We start from the raw sequence: 26,257 nt of genomic DNA, 5'->3' as shown, positions 1-26,257 counted from the left end.
TTGTCCCATGAAGAGGGATAGCTGACGGCGCATTGATGTGGAGTTCAGACAATAGGTTCTTTAGCCAGATACCCTCACGACTTGAATCTGATAGCGCTTTATATTCGGCCTCTGTACTTGAGAGAGAGACCGTCGATTGCTTGCGAGACTTCCACGAGACCGCTCCTTGGCCCCAACGATAGGTGTAGAGGTTGCGAACTGTTGGATAAAAGAAACGGATGAAGGTCGACCGTCCTCCACTTCTTCTCGAAGGGGTGTATCATCTCGAGCGTCAAACAACTCCTCTCGTTTCACTACCAAAGCTGGTAAGACTTCGGTGCTTACTCTCGACTTTAGCGATGATGAAGAAGAATCAGTCAACGAAGAAAACTTCGTTCAAGTCAAATCCGCTAAAGTTGTCTCCGCCAAAGCTGTGAACGTGTCCGATTGGAATATTGACTCAGGTTGTTCGCTTTCAATGACGCCACATGAATCATCTATCACCGGTCTTGAAAACTCGAAGAAAGTCATCCAATTAGCCGACTCATCATCTATTAAAGCTACTCACTCTGGAACAACTGTCTTACCTATGAATGGAAATGATCACCATCACCGTACTCTACTTGTTCCAGCGCTTCAAGAACCGCTTCTCTCAGTTTCTTCAATCTGCGATGATGGTTTCATACTCGTGTTCAACAAATCCTCTTGCTCATTCTATCGAGCTGACGATGTATCCATCACCTCAGCACCGGTCAGTGGGTGAGTAGTTGTAATTTCAGCTGTGGGGGTGACCTCTTATGTGAAGAGCTCGGGTGAGAAGCAGTTGAAGTTTCATTGGCTTTATTTGTGAGTTTCCTCACCCATTTAGAGGACAGACTCTGGTTGAAGACTATGATGTATTGTAGTCAATGAGAGTTAGAAATAAATTTGGCAAATCCCTACCTTTATACCTCAGGAGAAAGGGTTGTTTGAATCACGGGTCTTTCTATGTCCCGTGAGATCAATCACCGTTTTTTTGTGAATGACTGTAGTGGTATGCCATGGTTTGGTGATATGCTGAAGGGAAAGTGTGGCATAGCTGTATGTTTGGTGACCCGGTCCCATCGGCGGATAGCGTAACTCATGAAAAGTGCAGGCTATAGATTCAGATTGGCAGCAAATAGCACGGCACCCGTGATTTTTGCAGCCCAGGTGGCGAAGCAACAGCGCCATGCATAGGCACTCCATAGATTCCCAAGAGTAAGTCGACAAATGTGTGTTCAAGAATATTTAAGGGATTTCAGCCCTTGTGCCTTGACCCAATAAGCTGTCAATCAAGGTTTCTTACACCTAACATAAATTTCTACATGTTGCTCCCCTCGCTGATTGAGACTGAGGATCAGACATAAACAAGTGAAGAGTGGCTGAAGCATTATCATCTCAATGTCTCGGACTATGTGAAGGAACCGCGGACAGTCGACTGAGCACGCTGATTGACTTTCAATCCTCGTGATGAATTCCTCTTACCTTGATTCAGAATCCATTCAGGAGATCTAATACATACGAATCTAGGACACCCCTTTGTTATTTGCCGTTGGTAAAAGATATTTTTTGTTTTATGTACCGAGTAGTTTCCCAAACATTAAACATTTGAGATGAGCAGTTGCAACATTGTTTGTAGACTTTGTCAGAATCAGCATCTAAGACACGCAAACGCTTTTCGTTGGATCAGTAATTTGCTGAGCCTGAAGCCTTCTCGAGCAAAGAGCGGTGAAGCCTGAGAAGACTCAAAGCCGTAGCTTTTGAAGATCAAAGGAAGATAAAAAGTTATCAATTTCCACATATGGACTTTTAAAAATGGCTGCCAGCATGGAAGAAGGATGAACTGCTGAGACATCCATCGAGTGCTGATTGGTTATCATATAAAGCCAGGAGAAGTAGTACACAAGACTTCATCCTTACTCTAAAATTCATTCTTCAAGATCCTCCAGAAAAACCAGTCTTCAACGCATCGTATACACACTCGCCCTATCTACTGCTCAAGATGTCGCAATCACCGAAACCTAGCGTGACTTACTCAAAACTTTTACATCTCATACAAAGCCTCCAAAGCCAAATGGACCAGATACCCACACCCCCAGGCCTTCAAGCCCGCCTCTTACCTGCCTCTATCCTCAACCTGTGCGCGGCAGAGGCAATGATGTTAGATATTGAGAAACACGATGATTGGGAAAAGAACTACATTTCCTTATGGCATAGCTTGATCAACAACAACGGCTTAGTTCTCGATCGTCTTAACACGCTATCCGAAACCTTTCATCTAGAACTATCTATAATTCATTATCTTCCGCCTGCTGGGTCAACAGAATGGTGGGCTCTCTACACCTTCGTACGTCTGATGACTGAATGTTCACATATAGTTGAATCTAAGCCAGACTCAGGCGAAGAGGAACAGAGGGAGTGTCCAATTTGTTATGAGGCGTTCATAACCGGTGAGCGGTACCTTCAACTTACGTGTCACCAGTCTCATTGGTTCCATGAGAAATGCCTAACAAAGATGGCACGGTGTACCCTTCACATTTCCTGCCCACTTTGCCGTCGCTTTCCTTTCTCTTGATTTGATTTGTATTTATGACATTGCTGGATCAATACAAATGTGAAAATGAAATAGATAGTTGCTTGTCACTCATAAGGATGCGCCTTGGATGAGAGCCTACGACGAAGCGCCGTTTGTACCATTCATACCCAAGTTGTGATGCCAGAAAGGTCCACAGCCTTGAAAATGTACAAAGTCCCTGCATACCTTTTGTTTCAGATGACAGGAAAATTGCCCTTGTTCCTAGAGCCTGTGGAGGTAAATACACAAAATTCCATTTTCCGTAAAGGGGATGACTGTGACAGCTAGTACTCAAGTGTCACAGGGCTTCCGAGTAAATGTACAGAGTGATGGAGAGAGGTACATAATGATAATTTCCTTCCTCTCCATATCACCACTCTGGTCTCTCTTAGTAGTCCGCACTCTGAAGATCCTACAAATCCCCTATTCTGGATCTCATAGCTTTAAAAAGCCCGCCAACCACCCGGGTTGAGAAGTCCTCTTCTTTTCAGGGGGTTTTCTCGTCCCAAGGGTAAGGAAAGAGAGGTTGGTAGGACCTATCCTCTCTATATTTGCTTACCTTTGGGACCACCCACAAACCGCAATCATTTAAGATGCGGGTCCCATAATGTGTAGGATTGGTATTCTATAAAAATGTGGTAGGATACCACTAAGAAGTCTAGAACAAAGATGAATTATACATTGTTCATCCTACACATGCACTGCCAACAAAGATGCCACGGATTGGAAAATCTGAGGTATCCTGAGAAGGCAATAGACTTGGACGCGGCATCTGAGTATTTGATCCAAGACAATTTCTGGGGGCAGAAAAAGCCTTGGTTTAATTCCTTGTACACATGGTCTGAGGGAAATAACTTGTCTCTTGCCTATAATTCTTTGACACCAACAAAAAAAGCAAGGAACATATAATGAAATAGACACATCTGAAAGGATAATTTGTCTTGAATCTTTAGATTCATTTGAACCCTGTAAGGTAAAAAACTAGCACAATTATAGTGCTATTAACTTGTGTGACAGTTAATGCCACAATGTTGTTTGTACTGCCCTAATTTGGTTGCTGCATATATATTTGAGGAGACTGATTTACCACAAAAACTGCTCATCACAACACTGCAATGGTGTTGATATGACACAGTGGCAGATCCCAGCATGCTTTTCCTAGGGTTCGTATTGCAACACACAGAGTCGTGTTTGTGTGTTGCTCATAACATTATTCTTCTTCAAAAGCAAGCAAATAAAATGTCTCTATCTTGTCCATATCATTATCCTGAAAACTTTTTCCCAGGAACTTGGAAACCTCCTACTAGCCTGCCTGATGGAACAAGTCAGGTTTTTGTGGGCTTCCAAATTTCAGTTATTTCTGATAGAGATGGTTGGGTTTAGGGTTTTTTCTTGGAGATTTTTGGCAAAACAGCTTCCAATGAAAAATGTTGGGAATCCAAGAGTATTGCTGCATGCATCTAAGTAGGGTTTTGGGATCCAGATTTTCAAGATCTGTGCTTACACAGTACAACATTGTACTAGTTGTAGTACATACTCTAGTTAAATATACCACCATCATCTCACTTAACTAAGTCCCTCTTGCACAAACAAGTAGTTGAGAGAGGGACTTATACCTTATACAACAATTTGGGTTCATGAGCCGGAAAAATTTGGCTGGGGACTCTTTCAACACTCCATATCTGTGTATCCTGCAAACCAATGTCTTTGGGACCAAAGAAAGGAGCTATGTGCCCACTTACTCTACACACGTATATGTAGTGTATTCATAATTTGATCCAGCACCGCCAACATATTTACCTCGGATTGAAAAATCCGAGGTATTATCGGATTACCAACCTCTGACAGAAGCTGTCCAAGGTTTTGATCCGAGGCAATTCCCAGCGCAGAAGATTACCTCGGACAAAAACCTTGGACAGACCTTGTCCGAGGTTTTACCTCCGATGATGCCTCGGATTCCGCAACCCGAGGCATCTATGTTGGCAGTGCAGAACTCATGGAGCAATGCATTTGTGAAGTTTGCAAAAAACACTAAAGTTGTGCAAAAATCTGACCAACTGTCAAAAGTTCACACCAAACACGCTGAGACATTACACAAAAACCAATTCTTCAAGTCTGTTTTTAAGGGCTTTCCTGGGTGCAGAGAAGGGATTTGAAAAGATGTGTGTGTGTGTGTAGGATTATCAGGCGCAGAGGATATTTATATGCAGGCTACAGAGATACGGAGGATTGGAAAAGTGCCCAGCCAAAGTTTTCCGGCTCATACACCAAAATTGTGATATAATAAGGTATAAGTCCCTCTCTTGACTACTTGTTTCTCTGAGAGGGACTTACTTAAGTTAGCATCATCATGATTTGAAAAGCATACTTAGCACTCATTCAAAACTTCAATCATCCAACATTTATACCTTGTGATTCGGAAACACAGTTTTCAAAATTTCACATCACATCCTTCTCCAGACTCTATAGGTATGTTCACTTTCTTGACCTTGAAATTTTGTTAGTTTACACAGTCAACAATTGATGCCATTCATTTCCATCAGGTATTTGAGATATGTTTCAATGAATCAAACTGGAAATTTTGATCAATCAATACACTGAAGATTGGCAAGCCGATTGACCAATACCCGGTCACAAATATGAAGATTAATCTTAATATTTTTCTTATTCCTTTCATTTCATTTAGAAATATCCTTACATTCAATTAATCTTGAAATTGGATCCCAAGATATATTTTTGTGCGGTTTATATCAAACATAAAATGTTTGACACTTGTTGTAGTGAGTGGATGGGTGTGACCTGATCATCAGTCACCCACAGAGAATTGCAGGGCTTTTCATTGGGTCTCAAGGATTTTCCACCGGACACAGGGCTTAGAGGCATTCAATGAGGAAGTCAGATTTCTGACTTGAAAATAAAAAAAACCAGCTTAGGATTCAAGGCATCTGATCAAAAATTGGGGGGATTTGACCAAAAAGAAAATTGTAACCACATAAATGTTGGGTTTTTCTTCAGACACATCAGTAGGAGCATTCCAGTGTCCTTGTTTCTCTCTTTCAAAGAAGGTATTTCAGTGATAAATAATTCACCTCCCACATCTATAAGTGATTTCAATTGTTGACCAGTGTGTTCCCATTTTTAAAAAACGGTGTACAAAGTCAGTATAGGCTATCATGTGTGTGGCTGCAGAAAAAAATGTTTTAATTCTTACCATCTCAGAAAAATTTTTTGTACAAAAAGACCCGGTCTGGCTTGTCAAACACATTGTGAGCCATCCACAGAACGCTTCTTCTTTCATTGCAGTTCCTCTGGCCTTTGTGGTTTTTCGGGACCCAGGAAAACTTCTATGTATTAGAGTTTGTGCCAAAAGAATGTTGGCATTAGGCCTTGGATTTTAGCTGTGTTTGTGCTCAAAGCAGTTGGAGTTTGCCATCTTTGCTCACGTGTTTGTTTTGGAAAATGTTGGAACTGTGGGTCAACTTAGGGCAAAAAGTTGGCGAGTAGTCCTTGCCAAACAGTTTTTATCAAATATTACACCTCAAGACCTATGAAGATCGATAGCCATTTGTCCCACTCACAAGAGCCTCTCTCAACACCCACAGTACACCGGCTCCGTGATTGTGCGCACGGGGCCTGTACCCTGGTTATTTATCTTGGTGTGGTTTGTGCCGAAAACGGTCGGGATTTGGATTGATTTTGTTTACGTCACTTTACGACGGGATACTCGATACAAACCTCAACAGGAGCTTTCAAGGGTCCTGATTTTCATCTTTCAAGCTTCATTGGACGATGCTAACGAAGCTCGACCGCCTCGCGTGAACCAAGATCGAATAAGTTTCCAAATCCAAGGCCCATTTCGTGGAATTTCATTTGGACCGGTGTCAATTTGTTCCTTAATATCGAATGAGATGGCTTGAGAATGGAAAAAAAAAGAGATGGCTTAAATGATGAGATGGTTTGTTTGAATTTAGACTGAAAGAAAACTGTAATAAAGCACCAACCAAAGAAAAGCAAAGAAAAGAAAAGGCGAGCAGGAAGGTTTGAAAATTTAATTTGATTACTTGATTTAGAAAACCTTAATAAAGCCATTCGAATCGAAAAGTGATTCTCCCCTTCATCAGAAATTAGAAATCAAAAAATTTAGAACTTAACAAATTAGAAATCCAAACAGTCTTTGTAACTTGTTCATTCGTTAAAAGAAACTTTTGAGATATCACATTCCAAGATGACTTCTTCTTCTAGTTCAAGTAATCCAAATAATCTATTACATCGTCGTTTAATCAAATCACCATCTAATTCTACTTTATCAGATTCCACTTCTACTTCTACTTCCACTTCGAACACCAACCAAACCACCACCCAAGCATCGCCCAACAATCTAACTAATATCATCACTAATTTCCATCAATCTCATCCCGATCTTCAATCTCATCCTACGGTCTTACGTACCTTACATTACTTATCAGGTCCTTCTCCATACGAAGGTTTAATTACTCCTATCAAATCAAGTTTTGAAGAAGACGAAGATTTGTCGAACAAGATGATTAGACCATCAGAAGATTTATTACATCCTCCTCATGATGATCGGTTTACAGATCAACCAACAAGATCAAGACCTCATTTACCAAGTCGAGCTAAATCATCTGCACAACTCAATGAAGAACGTTTCGGTCCTGATCCATTAGGATTCGATTCTAAAACAAATACGCCTAATCCTCATTCAACTCCTCCTCCACCTTATGATTTACTTCCTTCTCATTTCGGTTCGACGGCTGGTGTGACCTTTCCTTCTACTCCAAGAGGTGGTCCATTACCAGAACAAACATTCAGACGTCAAGTCCGTTTGTTCATGTTACAAACCGTTTCTGCTATCGTTTCGAATAGTTTTTTAATGGTTATTGTTACCTATGGTTTGATGGTCAGAGGATTTCATAGTCTATCTGCTGTTCTCTTTGACAAAACTCCAAAGTTTAAACCAAGAGTATGGGACGATTATCAGAAATGGAAGAATGAAAGAGTGACCAAAGATGTTCATTATTATGCTGAAAGTGCAGGTTATAAGATTGTAGAACAAACTGTTGAAACATTAGATGGATATTATCTAAAGGTTTGGAAAGTCATTGTGCCACATCGTCCTGAGATACATTTACCCGATGGGAAAGGTGGGTATCCGGTTTTGATCCAACATGGTCTGTTTCAAAGTTCAGGTAGTTTTGTGACTTCGGAAGAACGTAGTCTTGCTTTTTGGTTAGCTGAACATGGGTATGTCTTTCTTCTTTGACTTTTGTGGAACTTTCTTTGAGCTGGTGTAGTGACTGAGATTCTAACTTTTGACTTTTGATCCGTTTAGTGGTTATCAAGTTTATATGGGTAATAATCGTGGAGTCTTTGATATGGGACATCGTAGACTCAAAAGAAACGATCCACGATTCTGGGGTAAGCTTTCCCTGCTTTAAGATTTGAATCATAACTTGAACGAACTCCTTTTTTGTGTCTTTTTTTGATTTCAGATTACAATATCAAAGAACTAGCACTCTATGATCTACCAGCCCTAGTAGCCCACGTCTTGACCGAAACTGGTCATCCGAAACTAGCCTTCATGGGACACTCACAAGGAAATGCGACGATGTTCTGTTCATTAGCTCAAGGAATGGTCCCCTCCCTATCGACGAAACTTTCATGTTTTATTGCAATGGCCCCAGCCGTTTATGCTGGTCCATTGACCAATGGATTTCCATTTGGATTGTTAAAATCCATGAGATGGAGAACTTGGAGAAGAGTCTTTGGGGTTTTGGATTTTATGCCGATCATGAGATTAGCTGTGGATTATTTACCTGGTCATCTTTTTGGTTTCTTTGGTTATCAAATGTTTGCTTATCTGTTTAATTGGACTGATGCTAATTGGGTAAGCAGTTCTTTCTGTCTTTCTCTGTTTAAATTTGATCTTTGATTGACTTACTTGATTTGGTTTTTTAGTTACTGAGAAGAAAGATAAAGATGTTCAGATTCACTCCTAGTCCTGTCTCCTCTGCTGGAATCTTTTGGTGGACTGGTTATCAAGGGTTTTCAACTCGTGGTTGTGTTCTGGATCCAGAAGTAGAAAGGTGGTGGGATGATCGATTCCCTCCTTTGGCTCTTTACCAGTTTCGTACCTCTTTCTCTCATCAAATTCCTCTTTATCTGATCTTTTACTGATCAACTTAATTTTGGTTTGGTTTGGTAAACAGCGGTGGTCAAGATTTCTTGGTTTTGGCTCAACCTTTACTTGATCGATTGAAAACTAACGAGAAGAGTGTTAGGTTGATTCGAGATTACAAGTTGGATGAAGGAGAACATTGTGATCATTTCTGGCATGCAGATGCAGTTGAATTATGTTTTCATCGTTTCATCGGTACGTTTCTTTCTTCCTTCTCCCTCTTTGGTCACCTTTATTGACTCTAAGTTGTGGTTTTTGATTTTGGTAAACAGAGGATATTGAAAGTACAAGAGATGATAAGAGAGAAATAGTCAAAGATCCAGTCCAAGCTATCTTGGTGGATCCTTTAACTCATCTTGATCATCCGATTACTGATTTAATTGATTTGAGTTCGACTGATCATATGGATGATACTGATCAAGAAAGAGATCGAACTCAAGCTCCTATTCTTGGAATGACTCGTGATGTTTGAAAGTGAAATGATTTTGAATCGGATTCCATTCATTTTTAACTTTTCTTGACTTTTCTCTGTTAGATAAACTCTGTGTTTTCCTTCGTTTTAATCTTTGCAATGCTCTTATGTTGTAACGTATGATCTAACGTAATCTTTCCCTTTTCTCTTTTTTCTCTTCGTTTACTCGTGCATGGTACATTATTTTGTTTGCTTATGATTTATTTATTATTAATTTGATTTTTTTTTTGGTTTTTCCACTTGACGATTTAATTCATGATAGTTTTTTCTTCAATTTTTTTTTGTCGAACAAAAAAAAACGGTTTGAACTTAATCATTATATAATATTAGATTTGTAAATTGCAAGATTAAAACACACACACTCACACACTTTGTAGCTTGTTTTTTTGTTTTATCTTTTTTATTTTTATTTATTTTTTTGAATTGGAAAGAGTATTTACTCTTTGAGGTTCCCTTTTTTTACATTAATTTTTATTTAAGAGATTTTATTCGCATTTGGTTAGATGAAATGCCTGTTTGTTTATGTATTTGAGATGATGATCAAGAAATGACTATATTTATGATTTTGGTGTGGTTTAAATGGTTTTGAAGTTTTTGATGACTATCCTGGATCCAAGATGTTTGCTCTGATTTCAAAATGATTTCTTTTGATGAGCTTATTGTGGTTTGATGAGTTCTGATTGAGTTGATTTGGAATGGAACTCATGGCTTATTGATGAACTGAAATATGGGCAATATGACACTGCTGTGTACGTAGTCTGATTGATGATCTTAATAAGTTTTTAGAGTTCATCTACTGAAGCTCTTTGGTGTAAAGTGATAATTTCTGAAATTTTGATCAAGTACACAGCAAGGTAAACAACTCAATTCTCAACTTACTATTCATTTTCTTTGATTGATCCTTGATTTCCTTTCCTTGAGTTCTTTTTATTCAAAATCATTTCTTTGACTTATTCATTCTACTCTCATCAAGTCTATCTCAAGTATACTTTACTTATTTTGATTCATACATCTTTGTTTACCACCCGATCAGCATCTATGAGCCCCTATAATCATACCAGAACGCACAAGCAAAAAACATTACGCAATTGTTGACAACCCATGTAGATCTCGAGATGTCAACCACTCATTCTAATTCAAAACCCAACGTTTAATCAAACAAAGCTCATGATGAAAAACAAAAGTGACCATCTGAAAAGAAAAAGAAATGAAATTGCCTCATTGTAGCAAGAAACATAAAAAAAGCTCATCTCCTCTGATTAAATAAGCAAGAGTCTAAAATGAAAGTAAAGTATGATGAATTGATCTTATGTTAATGGTCTTCAACTTCAACATCTTCATACCATCAAAAGATCACCAAACAAAATGAAGAAATTAAACATTTAAATGCAACAATCTGATTTAATTTTTTTTCTCGAAAAGAAAGTTTTTTTTGGTGTTGTTTAAAGAAATCAAAAAATCAAATCAAAACAAATTTAAATTCAAAGAGATAGTTAATGAAATCTAAAGTAATCTATTAATTCCTTTTATATTTGAATCTACTCCCAAAAGAAAAAAAACACTTTGGTTTACTTTGATCTAGATTTTATTGTCCACTTGGTTGATTACTATTACTAGCACTTCGATTATTACTACCAATCTATAATATTCATCAAATTCGTCAATATTTTATATTTCAATGGAATGAAGATCAGAAAAACTTACTCCTGCTCCTGCTAACGCAGGTCCAACTAATCCAGGACCAGATGGTCTAGGTGGTCCATCAAATCCACCCCTTCCACCTCTTCCTCCACGTCCTCCTCCTCTACCATTTCTTTGATTAGGTCCTCCTCTACCTCTCATAGAACCTGTTGGATAATTTGGTTTATAATTTCCTTGATTCCCACTGCTCTCACCACCATTGTTGTTGTTCTGAGTTGGATTTTGTCTTGGTTCATTTTGGTGATGGTTATTAGTCGGTTTAGATGATTTCTCATTATTCGCTTCCGTGCTTGTGTCTCCTTTCGGTTTACTGTCATTATGGCTAGTCTTATCATTCGTTCCACCCGAAGTAGGTCCATCATTATCATTTTTATCAGGAACACTACGATCTGTATCACTCTTCACACTAGTAGCTCCACTTGTAGGTAATGATCCTTTCTTTTTTCGACTATTAGGAAATGATGATTTACGAGAAGCCACAGGTGAAATTCCAGAAGGTGTAGAGTTACCTGATGGAGCTCGATCTGAAGTGTCAATTTCTTTTGACTCATTTGAAGTGTTTATTTTTGGTTGGTTGGGTGTAGTAGCTTGCGAGACAGGTTTGGGAGATACTCCGTTAGTTGTAGTTGAATTGTTAGTAGGATTACTCGCGTTCCTAATTGTTTCATTCTTAGTATCGTGGGTTTCAGGTTTGGAAGTGTTGGCCCCACCGGCTGATGAGGTTAAAGAAGGACGTGATGAATGAGTGATAGAAGGATCATCGCGTGACTTTAATGATCGATGAATTGGTTGGGATGAGTTGTTTCTAGGTCCTGATGAAGCTGCATTCGAACTAGATGCTGAACCTTGCGTGAGATGTGACTTCGGACCTCCAGTGACACTAGAATGATGACTATGACTAGTTGAAGCTGGTCCATTATTCTCTTGACTAGTTTCTGCTTTCACACCTGGAGATGGATTACGTGTGTTGTGGTTTTGACCTTCGGAGCCTGGTTTACGAGAATGAGTTTGGTTTGGAAGATGAGTAACTGGAGATTGAGTGCTTTGAGAATGTGGATTGGAGAGCGCTGAAGGAGGATTGGTAGCTGGAACACTACTATTCGGTCCTGTTGTTGATGTGCTGGGTGGTTTTTGCTGTGAAGCAGCACGATATGCAAAGTTAAAACCTAGCGCAAAGAACCAAGAATCAGACACTATCAAAACAACCGAAAATGTCATCACGAAGCTACAAATCACCTTGACTTCTCATCTCGGCTCCAATCCGACCTTCCTTGATGTCCAGGATCAAACTACCAAAGGCAGCATCAGGTAAGTTCCAATTCCAAGAGTTCTTCCATGCTGGTTCCTCTGTGGGAGCACCACCACCTAGTGGTGTAGGAGCTGGAACACGATTTGCTACAGCAAGAGCATTGGAGAGTAACTGGCGTTGATGTTCACTGGAGTTTTGCTGGCGTAAGTACAATGATACACTTACTCTACGCAAGAAATCAAGATAAGAAATGTAAGACATACTCGATAACAGCTTCTACTTGACCTTTGACGGTGTCCCAGATTTCAGTAAAAGTTGATTTCGCATGATGTAGCTTACCACGGAAAGCTTCCTGATCGTGTTGAACGCTGAATTCATTATAACTGACACCGTATCTAATTTAATTCGCGTGAGAATCGTCAGTTGAAGAATGATCAAGATAAGTATGAAGAGACCAAGATGGACTCTTACCGAAAATGTAAACCAGCAGAAATTGAAAGATCAGCTTTTAAAACAAGAGCTAATTGAGCCAATAAACCTTCTCGACCCGGACTAGCATGTGAGATGAGTAATCTTGTTTCGGTTGGATCGTAAACCCTTTGAGCAGTATCTACGACTTCACCAATCTGTAACACACTTGTCCACATCGTACCTTGACCCCCTGCTATCGTCGCACCACCTTCCCCATTATCAAATAACTTATGAGGAACAATAGCACCACCCAGCCCAAAGAGTCGAAGACGAACACCGCCGATGACTAAACAACGTGTAGTAGCTTCATCTAGAACAGTTAAGTTGGGAATCGAATAAGGTGAAAGTGAAGTCTTGGGATCAAGTGTCTTTGCATTGGAATTGGGAACCTTGAGGGGAGAAGGACCAGCAGCACGAATCTTTTCTAAAATCGCTACATCTTCACAAGCACCCCAAACTGTATAAACCGGTACATTCAGCTTAAGTTTTCCAGATAAAAGATCAGGGAATTCAGATAATGGAAAAGCAGGTGGAGCTCCATCAGAAGATTCTCCAATTGGAATATTAATGGATGGATTGGGTGGTGTAAGGATCATTTGTCTAATCGAATGAACGTTCATGTTGGGTGCAAGTAATTGTGATCGGAATTGAGGCGTGATAAGAGATGAATATTGAATCAAGTGACGAAGTGTTCGATCAGAAATACGTTCCAGTGAAGTAGATTCTAATGAAAATCCAATAACAATAGAAATCAAAAGGATAAGTAAAGGAATCTTATTAATGATTGAAAAGTTGAAGATAAGAGATGAAACGTACCATAGAATCCAAAGTCACCAGAATGAATGACAGCAATCGCATTGAATTCTTTTGCCAATTGATTAATTTGAGAGATTCTACCTCTAATGTCTGCAATACAAAGTATCCTACCGTGTTCAGAATTGATTAAATCTACTCTATTTGATGGACCATCTAAATTATTAGAATGAGATTGATTTGGATCATTTGGAAGATTAAGTGAAGATGGGATTTGAGGATTAGGATTAGATTTTTCATTTTGATTTTGATGAGTTGATGATGAGTTGAGAACAGGCATGATGAGTTCTTGATACTTGTTGTTGTTGTTGTTGTTGAGAGTTTGTTGAGAATGAAGTTGAGAATGAAGTTGAGTTGAAGTTGATCGAGAATTTGAAAATTCTTGAAACTAATGATCGGTGACCTCACAGTGCACACCATGTTACATCAAGTGGGGCTGTGGCCCGGACCTGAGTGCTCAGGGCCGGACTCTTGGCGCTTCCTGGCCCTGTGTACAGTTAATCCAGCCTAGTCACCGAGACCCAAATTTTCAACCCTCCAGTAATACCCAAGTAGGATATTTTGGTAGAGGTTTTTTTGCATCTTATCGCCGCTTTTGACTCACTTGATCTCAGTTTTGTTGATTTGTACTTGGACTATCAAAGCAACAGCTTCAAATGCAAATCCTTCCTGGACTCAAAAGCTCTTTCTGAGGACGTTCACAAGTGGTGTCCAGTGTCAAGGATTTGGAAGTATTTTCAAAAAGGCAACTGGCAGATGGACATCTATTGGCAAGTGTCTTATCATTCTTGTCTTCTTAACTCACTACCCATCACTGATACCTTTTCATTTTCAACACTCAAGACTTGGTATGACCGGGTACCAGCTGAAGAATTGACCAAGAGATACTGTTTGCATTGATGCATACCACAAAACACCATCATGAGATTTGGCATGATGTGTGACCCTCAAAGGGCTTTTCTTGTCTTATCTTGCTGTTTTCATCTTTTTTGCACATTCTGTCTCATTTCTTCACCTGTGTCTACTAGACGCTTCGGATATTATCCGTTAGAAAAAATGTATTTCCTATCCGACATTGTCCGGAATGCCCCCTACCGACGCGCCGACTCCCCCGACGCGTCGGATCAAAAACCATAACTAAGTGACTACGCAATACATTTACGGGATACAAAGTTAAAACTGGGTTTTTTTCCCAGTTTCCCAGTTTTTGTTTTTGGCTGTGTTTGGAACTTTCCCACGTTCTCCCAGTTTCCCAGTTTGCGCAAACACAGCCAAAAAGTCCGAATTGGGAAACCCGGAACAAATCCGGGTTTCTAGTTTGTATCCCGTAATTGGAATTAACTATTAGTAACTATTACATATCCAACCGTGTATAAACACACTGCATAGCTCAAAAAGTTAGTTACACTCTTACAAAGTGCCCGTGGCGAAGGCCCCCGACGTCGGGGGCCCAACGATCTTGGCAATTTTGTCGCATTTGTGTGATTTTTGTGGCCCAAAAGCGTACAATTATCCACAAAGGGGAAAGATTGGAAGAATATTCCTTACGCTGAACTTCATCCGTCTGAGTCAAGCCTCAGGCAGACTAGGAGACGAGCGGCCCTGGACGCTCAGTATTAACGACTGAACGCTCATTTTCCCCTACTGAACGCTCAGTGTTCCTCACTACCCCTTGGGGAGGCCAGAGGCCAAAAGAAAAAACAATAGATCGAAGACTGAGAAAAACAACTTCGAGATGACACTCTGGACAAAACACAATAGATACGCTAACGGTTAACCGTACAAACTACCTAACTTGAACTCGAGTAAAAAGAAACGCACACAAATAAAGTTATTAAAATCGGCATTAGCAGAAGAAAGAGAAAGCTCGTAGGTAAAAAGCAGACAATAAAAGAGATTAATAAATCAAAACATGATTTGCCAACTGGAAGGCAATTTCTTGTATGGTACTTATTATAGTATTAAAAGATGTTTTTTTAACTACGCAGACGAGATCGATAAAAGGTTGACTGCTCTCAAGGAAAAGAAGAAGCTACAAGTATTATGGACGATCAATTTGAATGTAATGGTACTTTCCATTCTCACGTCTTCTCCTTTGCTTACAATACAAATTTGATCTTGATTCATGAACCAATTTCTTATCATCAAATCGCTAAATACAAAATGTTCATGTAAAGCGTTGGAGAATGACAATGTCAATTTTTTTTCTCAAGGAGACATCAGACATTTGCATGGTGAAGAGTTCATTTCAGGTGTCATGTTCTGAACATGCGTTCTTCCCCATTGTGGTCGATTTTGTGATACATAGCGCGTGAGTTTACTAGGTATAAGATCTAGAAATCAATGTATACAAGGTCTATAAAAATTATAACCAGATTCAAAGTCTACTTTCTGATTAGAGCAAGAAGATTTAGTCCCAAGAAAACCGAAGAATAGAAGGTATAACTTCATCTTTGGTCAAGAGTGCGAATCAATAACTACAATAAATGTAAAAATCCGATCAAGTAACCAATGCTTGATCAGAGTGGAGCAGATCAATCAATAAGTTCGATGATGATCAAAGTTCGTATTAGCTGAACTCAAGACAGTGACAGTGGCCACTATGATCAAAACGATAAATCATATAACTGTCGGATTGGATAGCAGATCGATCCAAGTCAGAAACTTACCTGCATATAAGACCATTTCTTAACCAATTTTAACGCAGTTTTAACCGCTTTAACTCAAGTATTAACCGGTCACATAAAAATTTGAACTATAAAATGCTCTTGAAGCTCATGTTAAAGTTTGAGCTTGATCAGTGCTTGAATTGTTTTAGGATGACAATGTCCTTGATTGACAGCTAAATAAGCGCCCAAACAATCAATGTAATCAATTCCTTCTGGATCCCATACTTTACATCCGGCTGCTTTAAGTCCATGACCGCATCGCGCACAGCGGGAGAGCTGTCTAAATTGGCTATTTCGTTCCACACTTTAGCATATTGAAAATGTTGAAAATTAGGTAAGATACTTTCAGGCAATCTTTTGGAATTGATTTGGTCGATTGAATAAATAGGATGTCTAAGATTATAATTCATCAATAAAACATTAGGTTGAATCTGATTATCTTCCATCCCAAGTGTTTTTGAATTTGTTTGACCAAACTCTTCTTCAAATTCTAATACCTTATTCCATCTCTCTGGACTGGTAATAGTAATCGGAAAATTTGAAGTAAAATTTGATCCTGATTCACCTTTATTTAAATAACCAGCCTAATCAATAAGATAAAGTTAAGAATAATAAATTTCTTTTGAGTTCTTCCGATGGATCTGATAATTAGTTTGGTTCGAATATAGAAGTGTTTTTGAAGTTGATCATTTGATTTCTTCAAATCTGATATGATGTTTGGTATATTCTTTAAAATTCAATTTGTTCTGTCAGTGTTTGTTATTTCAGTCTTTCTTGTTCTTTTCTTGTTTCGCATTAGACATCAGAAGTGATTTCATTTCTAAATCGATTTCCAATTCCACTTCTACTTTCTGAATTACCTTCATTTGCTTGATGAGGTTGATTACTATTATTTTCAGTAGATCTCATTTCTTTTGGAATCGGAGTTAGACTTGTGGTAGCCACAGTTTGATTAAACTTGAGCGATCGCTTACTTGACTCTCCTTCTTCTTCAACTACTACTTCTTCAAGTCTAATTTCTCCCGATAACCTTTGAAATTCACTTTCAATATCAAACTCTAAATTCGATGCATCTAACAAGCAAAAAATCAACTTTTTTTCCTTTTGAATTATTTCGAATCTTATAAATTCTTGAAAACCTTACCTTCTTCAAGTTCAATATCTCCAATCATAGGACTACCAGATTGTGAAACTCGACTACTATGTTTTTGAACTAAACAACAAATCAATTCAGTATCTAAACATAATCTAAACTGCAAAAAAACAATTCACTTACGAATCTCTCTAACAGATGAACCTATTCGGGTACTTAATCTATTCCTAATCTTAGGATTACAATTTGGATCAGCAGCCATAGGTTTGCTGGCCATATCCGATGCTCCAATAATATCGAAGTCATTGACTTTTCGAATCGATGTTCTTGCACGGGCCATAGGTCCAGAAGGAATTTGTCTAGAAGTTGAAGGTGATGATTGTTCAGCCCTACGTGGGATGCCAGTCCTAGGAGGTGTTCTTTCAGGTGTATGTGATAATCGAGGTTTTCGTCCAACCCCACCGCTCTCTGTCCTCGAGTTGAGAAGGAAATCCAACACTATCCTTGAGTGGTTTAGGGACTACAGTCAGTAGGAGTTGACCCCAAGGTACAATATGCTGTTGTTGGAATGGTGGTAATTCTGCAGTAATAGATGTCTTGTAGATTTTGAGTATGAGATGCATAAGAGTGCCAACGTTCGAGTTTGCTTCAGCCGCAGAAGAAGGTCGAGGTTAAACACAATAGTCGTCGACTGATTGAGTAGATTTTGAGCAAGTGGCAAAAGGAATGGGAAAGTAGAGGCGACCACTGGATCCGATAAATCCCCTTTCTCGCGCCCTGCGCATTGGTAAAGCCGCATAATTTCCACCAACGCCAAGAGACCGGCTTCAATAGCAGCCAATTCATTGGTCGAGATTAAGCGGACAGTCTGCAAAAGCAAGTCAGGCCAAAGATGAGGGTCGTCCACAGAGATGATCGCCGAGAGAGTTGGTAATATCAAAATTCGAATGGATGGGTGCACTGAAGATAGTCCATCAAGTAGGTGCTGTCTAAGAAACACTAGACAGATGTTGGTTTGAGTTGGCCAATCCGATCGTATGATGCCCTAAAACGATTCTTGAGATAAACAGCTGCAGCTTGACGGACTGGTAAGTCCTTCGATGAGGAAACCACCAATGAGAATATCGATGATACGAATCCTTCGGTAACTTCTAATGCTTGTAGTTGTTGTTCAGCAGCATGTCGGGAGTTGATATCGGAAGATAATGAAGCCCGAAAGAGACTATCAAGGTCATGAATGCGGTCCATGGTTGAAGTTTTTGCTGTATGTATTGAAAATTAATCTAAGAGATAAAAAGAGAGAGAAATAGTGATTGATGACATAAAAAGATAAAAGAAACTTATCAGCTACCTAGACCCAACCGGAGTCACGGGGGAGAAGTTGCTGACGATGTAAGAATGGCACCAAGACCGAGCATACAACTCTCTTCAGGATCTGGATCCCGAAGCTCCAACCCCAACCTACAAACAGGAATTGCGGGAACAGGCATCTTTGCCCGCTTGAGCATATGTTTTGACGGATCCCCCATGGGTTCATACAATCAGGGCAGGACCGCTCATCCCGGCTCATCCCAGCTCATCAGTGTTGATGAAGTTGGACAATGGCTCAGTGCTCCTGAGGTCAACACCTGAGTCTGGCGGTTGGGGATGGGGCAAACTGGGCAGGCTCAGCGTACCAATTTGGCTTGGACAGAAAAATCACAGTTTTTTTGACACTTTTGCGCAAGATCGTTGGGCCCCCGACGTCGGGGGCCTTTGCCACGGGCACTGTGTTAGCAAACTGTCAGTCAAATATGTCTTCATTCACCCTAATGTGTTATACATATGTAAGGGTGACAACACTTTATACATATGTAACATGCAGATCATCACTCATATTATCATATGTCACTTAAATTGACGTATATGTATGTATGATGTATTTATGTGTGAATCACAATCACCCACATGTGGGTCATCATCAAATATTTTTGGATTTCAATTCACCCATACGTGAATCATCATCACATACATGTGAATCACCATCCACAGCTGATCTTGATTCATACATCCAATGACATTCACCCATATATGATCACGTACATTCACCCACATGTGAATTAAATTTACCTATATGGGAATCTACCTTTCAAATTTCCATTTTCCATCAACTTGGTCTACACACACATACATAAGATTTTGGTTTGCATATTTACTCAACCTACCCAAGGGATATCAAACACATGTGAATCATGTGAATGTCATATATCATAAAAACTGACATAAATGTCAGTCAAATACCGGTTGAGTTATTGCCATTCACACATGGGTGAATGAGATTCACATCAGGGTGAAAGGAATTCACATATGTGTGAATGAAATTCACATACGTGTGTGAATGACATTCACATACATGTGAATCTCAGTCAAGTACTTGTCACCCACATGTGAATTCAATATGCATATATGTGAATGTACTTTCAAATTCCAAATATCCATGATCAAGCTGGTCTATAATAATCAAGCTGGTCATACATACATGAGATTTTGGTCAACATATTTGAGCCCGCATCCAAGGGACATCAAACATGTATGTGAATGCCATTCACACATATGGAATTCACATCAGGGTGAAAGAAATTCACATACGTGTGAAAGAAATTCACATACGTGTGAAAGAAATTCACATACGTGTGAATGAAATTCACATACGTGTGAAAGAAATTCACATACGTGTGAAAGAAATTCACATTCGTGTGAATGAAATTCACACACGTGTGAATCTCAGTCAAGGACGTGTCACCCACATGTGAATTGAATCTGCATATATGTGAATGTACTTCCAACTTCCAAATATCCATGATCAAGCTGGTCTATAATAATCAAGCTGGTCATACATACATGAGATTTTGGTCAACATATTTGAGCCCGCATCCAAGGGACATCAAACATGTATGTGGATGCCATTCACCCATATGTGAATTCCATTCACCCATATGTGAATTCCATTCACCCATATGTGAATTCCATTCACCCATATGTGAATTCCATTCACCCATATGTGAATTCCATTCACCCATATGTGAATTCCATTCACCCTTATGTGAATTGCATTCACCCATGTGTGAATTGCATTCACCCATGTGTGAATTCCATTCACACACGTTTGTGAATGCCATTCACGCGTGGGTTAAAGAAATTCACCCAAGTGTGAATTGCACACCCTTATGTAAATTTCATTTACCCACGCGTGAATGGCATTCACATAAGGGTGAATCATGTCCATCTACCTTTTCGTGAATGATTTCACATGCATAAGGGGCACTTTGTGGTGATTGTTGTCATAAGAACCAATTCTTCCATCGATGAAATCTTATAACAGATTTCAAGAGCTTCTTGAAATCCATATGGGTGCGTATTTTGACGCACAGGAATCATGTACCATTATCAAATCTTCAATAATTCATAATCTAATCTAGCTCAATTACAAGAGTATATTAGTATATTCAATATGAAAGAGAATAGAACATATTTAATCATTCATCATCAGAGATTTCTTGTCTGGGACATTGAGGACCTGTGACTGAATTACATTCCTTGCGCCATTTTTTGTAAACCTGAATATTATCCACAAAGATTCCTTCCCATCCCTTTGCTTTAGATGATCTCAATTTCGTCCAGTCAGGATGTATATACGGAATTGGGAGGTTGGGAGACAAGTAGTCGAGTTCTAGTGAAATACAATGAGTTTTTTTGATAACTGCAAGTATGATGGGGTCAAGGTGGGTATCCCAATCTGGAGCTTCCAAAAATGGTGGAGTGGTAAGGCATGCGGTGACTGCTCCCGTGTATGATATCACCGGTCAGTTATAAGTATTGGCTATAACACAACATCCCCCTGGCATCGGATACCACAACTCGTACGGCGCTTGCTCCTTGTCAGGGTGTTCAAGAATTGAGAGCATTTTTGTGATCAAGGTTTGGGATTGGCTGAGTTTCGGTAAGTTTTTCTTGTACCAATTGTAGTTTGCGTGGACATGGGCTGCCATCTCCGCTCGCACTTTCCACGCATCCCCCTCATCACAACCTAGTGACACTGCCACGGATCCAAAAGCACATAGACCGTCCCCCTTTACATTTGTGGCCTCCTTGACAAAAAGATAGATAACCTTTGGAAGAGTCGCAAGAAAATCCCATTTCTGTTTGGCATCGTCAGTATCAGAAGTAAGTAAATTGATATCAAATTACTTACTATCAAAGCTTGATCTACAGGCGAGGCATTTAAGAGCTTTTTTTGCTTATCCTTTTGCTTCTTTTTCTGCTGGGTTCTGGATGCAGAGCAAATGTTTTCCAGCGAATACTGATAAATTTGTAAGCCACCACCTATGCACATTCAATCAAATAAATCACTTACGTCTTCTGATGGTTTTTGTCTCTTGGGGTTGGGCTGTTTATATATATTAAGAAAAAGTTAGTAAGCTCTCAATAGCTGCTAGAGAAGACTAAGTACTTACTTGGTCATGAGTCTGAGAAGTCACACGTTTGGATTTGCGAGTACTACGACTTAATTCCTTGATCTTCTCAGTGCGGGTGACTTCAGAGACTTTATGGGCGCGAGTGGTTCTTGGTGACTGAGTCTCACTCTGTGAAGTGAGCGGAGAGTCCGCGCGAGAAAGAGGCTGTTCCTCGGTTTCATGATTGATCTCTTCAATCGTATCTCTTGTCGGGATACTTTCTTTGACCGGTTGATTCGTATTCGCTGCGTGTACCTTATCGATATTCGAGGAGGATCCTTGCATAGGTGTTGCTTCCGCTTCTGGAGATGAAGCCTTAGGATCTTGTCCTTCTGCTTCCTACCCACAGAACAGGGAAACGTTAGAATACGGATGGAAATCAAAAATATAACTACATACCCCTGACCTTATCTTTTGAATTAGGCGGTATTTGTGAAAGCGGATCGTCAGGTTTTCGTGAAGAGACTGCAATTTTGGCTCGGTTACCTTGTTCCTGTAATAAACAAAGAATTACATGCAACTTAGCATCTCATTCACAATTGCTACAAAGATATTGATTGAATAACCCACCTTTCTATTTCCTCTCGTTCCGGATGGCTTGGCAACACTTTCAGCTATTTCACAATCCCGCAAAAACCGATCCAGGAGCCTTTCTCTAGTTTCAGGCTCCAGCCTGCCCATCGCAGTGATCAGTTCCTTGAATTCATCAGGGGGGTTAGACTCGGTGAGATCGATATGAATCATATCGCTTCTTTGCTTTCTTTTCTTGGCGGGTTTGATCAACAAAGGATCGGGAAGTTTTGGTGGGTTGAGATTTGCAATCGGTCCATGATTATGTTTGCCATGCTTGATAGTAATAGACCACGTAGTTGTATCAGATTGATACTCGACATGAACCGCAAAACGACAGGTTGGAATGATAAGGGAAGGGTTTTCAGCGTGAGCAAGTTGTTGCTTTTGATTAGGCCCTAAAGCGCACTTCCACTTGATGCGCCGTGGTTTGGTATCAAGCATTGATATCGCGTAGTGATGGCTAAAGGCAAAGTTCTTCAGGTATATCTTGGCCTCGGCGCGAGTTGCATAAGAGCCACCCCCAGTTGGGCAAGGAAGTTTGTCGGTATCGATATCACCGGGAGATGTCGTAGCAGGGTTGGTGGTTGTATCAGTTTGGTTGTTTGATTCCATAGGTAGATCTTCTTGAGATGGTTCAGTTTCAGCCATCTTGAATGGATCGATCAAAAGATTGAGTGAGGAATGATCGAGTGTTTGAGTGAGTGACTGTTTGATGAGCAAAAGTGCAAAGCAGGGGTGGGTGACTTCTCGAAAATCAATTCACCTCCCCTTTCACCAGTACCTTTCACAAATTTTCACATGAATCACACTAGGTGAATGTATATTACAAGTCGTGTAATATATAACTGTGTTACCTAATTCACACACGAGTGATATATTAGTGCGACTGTTTCACATACATGTGAAACACTAGTCCCACATGGTAATTGACGAATATATTACATTCACATGTAAATAAATGTTCAATAATGTGGTGATTTACATTAGAGTGAATGTAACTCACCCATAGGTGACCTGTGTTCACCTAAATGTGAATTCCTGTCACCTATACGTGAATTCCTGTCACGTATGAGTGACTCAGACTCACATATAGGTGACAGGAATTCACCCATGGGTGATTTGAATTCACCCAAGGGTGACAGGAATTCCCCCAGGGGTGATTTGAATTCACCCCAGGGTGATTTGAATTCACCCCAGGGTGATTTGAATTCACCCATGGGTTAATTCAAGTGGCTCATACGTGACAGGAATTCACCCATGAATCTGAGTCATTCACCCATGGGTGAATTCAAATCACCCATAGTTGAATTCAAATCACCCATAGGTGAATTCAAATCACCCATGGGTGAATTGAATTCTTCCATGGGTGAATTACTCTCACCTATACATGAAAGTATGTCACATGTGGACGAACACAGGTCACCTACACGGCTGACTCTCCCTCACGTATGGGTGAATGTAAATCACATACGGGTAACTCCCACTCAAATAAGCTACTGTGAGTGACTCACGGTGATTTCCATTCACATATGGGTGACTGAGAGTCACGTGTAGGTGACTGTCAGTCACATGCACGGGACTCAGCCCGATTTCCATTTGTCAGCCTTGAGTACTAAACCATAGTACCATAGGCTGACAAATAACAATAAGAAAACATTAAAAAAACAATAATTACAACTCAGACTCAGTTTCAAGAGTCAAATTACATATGAATTAACATATGTAACATATGTAAAACTTATGTAAAAGACTGTGTGAGTACACGACTTTACATTTCATAAAAAGATTACATACATTACACACATGTAACATGTATGTAACCAAGTAGATAAGTCAATACTAATATGTAGTATAAACCTAACCTTGGAACCACAAATTGTGCGCATAGGATTTTCAAACTTCAGACTATAAAAACCTTGAATATGCGAAATTCAGAATCATCATCACATTACATCTTTAACACTTTTATTATACAATAAAACCCCATCACCAACTAGATTATAAGCTTTCAGTAAAGTGAAACTTTACTATCTTATTTGTGATTGTTAAATTGTCTTGTGGTTCTTATTTCCCCAATTTACTGTGACTGGTCTTAGTCACAGTTTTGTAATAGTTGTTGATTACCATTCGTGGAATGAAACTATAAAGGAGGTAGTCCTTAAGTGCTGCTTGATCTGATTTGGGATTTAATCAGATCAAGAAACTTTAAACCTGCGTAGTACCTCTATTAGTCAGAGTGTAAAGTACTAAAACACTATAAAAGAAATTAGTGTTCTTAATCAATTTATTTCTAGCAGAAAGATAATTGATTAAGTGTAAGTCACTGAAGATTCAGTGCACGGTTTCTACTATTAATAATAGTAAAACCCTCACCCAAATCCCTGAAAAGCCTTTCCTTAAAGGTCCTCTAACTGCAGTCTATACTTGTTTGTTACAAGTATAGAGCTTGAACCTTATTTCTCCGCCTTTAAACCTTGTGGATCATAATCCCCACAAGTGCATACCTTTTCCTTAGTGATTTGCTAGCCCAAAAGAAGCTAGTAGCTCACATTTGGGGGCCTCATCCGGGTTTTTAGAACCTTTATAATTTTTTTTGAGCGTGTTATAACTCAAATATTGTCCAGAAAACTTAAAAAATACAAAAACATATTTTTTTTATCTTTTTTAAAAAATTTTTAATCAACCTTTATTTGTAAAAACTGAGAGCAGCTCAGCATTTTTACTTTTAGGATAATAGCTTGGAGGAAAGAAAGAATTCTTTTCCCCCTCTGATTTTCGCATTTTTTTTAACTTTTTTTAAATTTGCATCAACAGGATCAATAGTTGATCCATTCAATAGTCTTCTACATATAATTTCTTTTTGAATTATACCTGTAGAGCCTAGATTGTGTTGTGTAATTAAGCCAACCACGCGGCATAATCTAATTACATATACATATATTAACGGTACAGTCAAGTAACTGTACACACGCGGTAATTACCCAAAGCCCCGTGCGCGGTCCGACAGCCACAACAGTACAGGAATTGAAATTCAACTTCCGTCGAATTTCAATTCTGTACTGCTACCACCACATACCCTTCCACCTCAATCGAATTCCATTCGATTCGATTGAGAGATCACGCCACCGGGACCTTGACCGAACAGCAAGAAGGAAGAACGATAATCAGTACAAGTTTGATCTCATTAGAATATCAAAGAACTCACCGAACATTCATTGATAAAGTATTATATTTGTTTAACTGATTTTTTTGTTTCATTTCTTCGATTGTGATTTCATATCTTTGTTTGGATTAGTGTTAGTTCCAATAGTTACCTTTAGATCCCATACAAAGGATAAATCTACAAAGAAAGTTAGTCGAGCTTCTCCTTTAGTACTTCACTTGAAGTATTGATCAAACCGAATAACGGAAAATTGACCTCATCATTCTTCGTTTCCTTGTTTTTACTTTTTTTTTTACTCGATTGAACGTTTGACAGATCAACAAATATCAACCACAGTCTCTAGTTTCAAACCTTAGTTTCAATCATCGGTCCTATTCTATCGAACCTTTCAGAGCGTATACTAGGTACCACTCGATCGTAGCAACGTCTAGAAACGAAGTTACTTACATTAAGCTAGCAACTGATAAGAGTACGTTATCTCTGTCTTTTTTATTTCAAATTAGTCCTAAAAGAAGAGAATAGAGACTCATATTTAAAAATATCATTTCTTCTCTATCTAATCTTTCACTATTTTTTCATTATACTGTTAGTAGTGAATCTAGAAAACTTAGATCGAGTCCTACCCTCTTTAAACCGAGAAGATTCGGAAGACGAACTAAGCCAAGGCAATCGGGAGTCATCAGTTGCAACCGACTTTCGACCGTTTACAGTTATCAACACGCCAAAACCGCCCGACAGTCCTAGTCCTTCAGAGGGATTAACGACACCGAACAGATTCCAGTCTTCAAT

The 26,257-nt window shown here is 39.3% G+C and overlaps 6 protein-coding genes across 6 annotated transcripts; 2 read left to right on the top strand and 4 right to left on the bottom strand.

Annotated features, from left to right (window-relative positions):
• Window positions 1–2,002: 2,002 nt before the first annotated feature.
• On the top strand, window positions 2,003–2,863 carry MELLADRAFT_102840 (uncharacterized protein; the record flags this gene model as incomplete). Its single annotated transcript, XM_007405675.1, has 2 exons — window positions 2,003–2,450; window positions 2,652–2,863. The coding sequence occupies 2 exons, from the start codon at window positions 2,003–2,005 to the stop codon at window positions 2,861–2,863; spliced, it is 660 nt and encodes a 219-aa protein (XP_007405737.1).
• Window positions 2,864–6,816: 3,953 nt separating this feature from the next.
• MELLADRAFT_46954 (AB-hydrolase associated lipase) lies at window positions 6,817–9,823 on the top strand (the record flags this gene model as incomplete). Its single annotated transcript, XM_007405676.1, has 6 exons — window positions 6,817–7,837; window positions 7,926–8,011; window positions 8,086–8,480; window positions 8,552–8,718; window positions 8,803–8,966; window positions 9,044–9,823. The coding sequence occupies 6 exons, from the start codon at window positions 7,116–7,118 to the stop codon at window positions 9,241–9,243; spliced, it is 1,734 nt and encodes a 577-aa protein (XP_007405738.1).
• Window positions 9,824–10,828: 1,005 nt separating this feature from the next.
• MELLADRAFT_92416 (uncharacterized protein) lies at window positions 10,829–13,757 on the bottom strand (the record flags this gene model as incomplete). The annotated part of the gene is made up of 6 exons (XM_007405532.1): window positions 10,829–10,882; window positions 10,948–12,110; window positions 12,181–12,413; window positions 12,457–12,588; window positions 12,665–13,388; window positions 13,481–13,757. The coding sequence occupies 6 exons, from the start codon at window positions 13,755–13,757 to the stop codon at window positions 10,829–10,831; spliced, it is 2,583 nt and encodes an 860-aa protein (XP_007405594.1).
• Window positions 13,758–16,257: 2,500 nt separating this feature from the next.
• MELLADRAFT_92414 (uncharacterized protein) lies at window positions 16,258–18,024 on the bottom strand (the record flags this gene model as incomplete). Its single annotated transcript, XM_007405531.1, has 7 exons — window positions 16,258–16,385; window positions 16,490–16,730; window positions 16,948–17,219; window positions 17,291–17,359; window positions 17,423–17,658; window positions 17,702–17,885; window positions 17,988–18,024. 7 exons carry the CDS (start codon window positions 18,022–18,024, stop codon window positions 16,258–16,260), a joined length of 1,167 nt encoding a protein of 388 aa, XP_007405593.1.
• Window positions 18,025–18,178: 154 nt separating this feature from the next.
• On the bottom strand, window positions 18,179–18,502 carry MELLADRAFT_54993 (uncharacterized protein; the record flags this gene model as incomplete). The annotated part of the gene is made up of 1 exon (XM_007405530.1): window positions 18,179–18,502. The coding sequence occupies one exon, from the start codon at window positions 18,485–18,487 to the stop codon at window positions 18,239–18,241; it is 249 nt and encodes an 82-aa protein (XP_007405592.1).
• Window positions 18,503–21,720: 3,218 nt separating this feature from the next.
• On the bottom strand, window positions 21,721–22,953 carry MELLADRAFT_102837 (uncharacterized protein; the record flags this gene model as incomplete). Its single annotated transcript, XM_007405529.1, has 4 exons — window positions 21,721–22,071; window positions 22,139–22,225; window positions 22,303–22,346; window positions 22,863–22,953. The coding sequence occupies 4 exons, from the start codon at window positions 22,951–22,953 to the stop codon at window positions 21,721–21,723; spliced, it is 573 nt and encodes a 190-aa protein (XP_007405591.1).
• Window positions 22,954–26,257: the final 3,304 nt, after the last annotated feature.

The sequence above is a fragment of the Melampsora larici-populina genome, assembly GCF_000204055.1.
Source record: "Melampsora larici-populina 98AG31 unplaced genomic scaffold MELLAscaffold_4, whole genome shotgun sequence".
Taxonomy (NCBI): Eukaryota; Fungi; Basidiomycota; class Pucciniomycetes; order Pucciniales; family Melampsoraceae; genus Melampsora; species Melampsora laricis-populina.
Note: the sequence above shows the minus strand (reverse complement) of the source record. Positions and strands in the feature narration are given on the sequence as shown.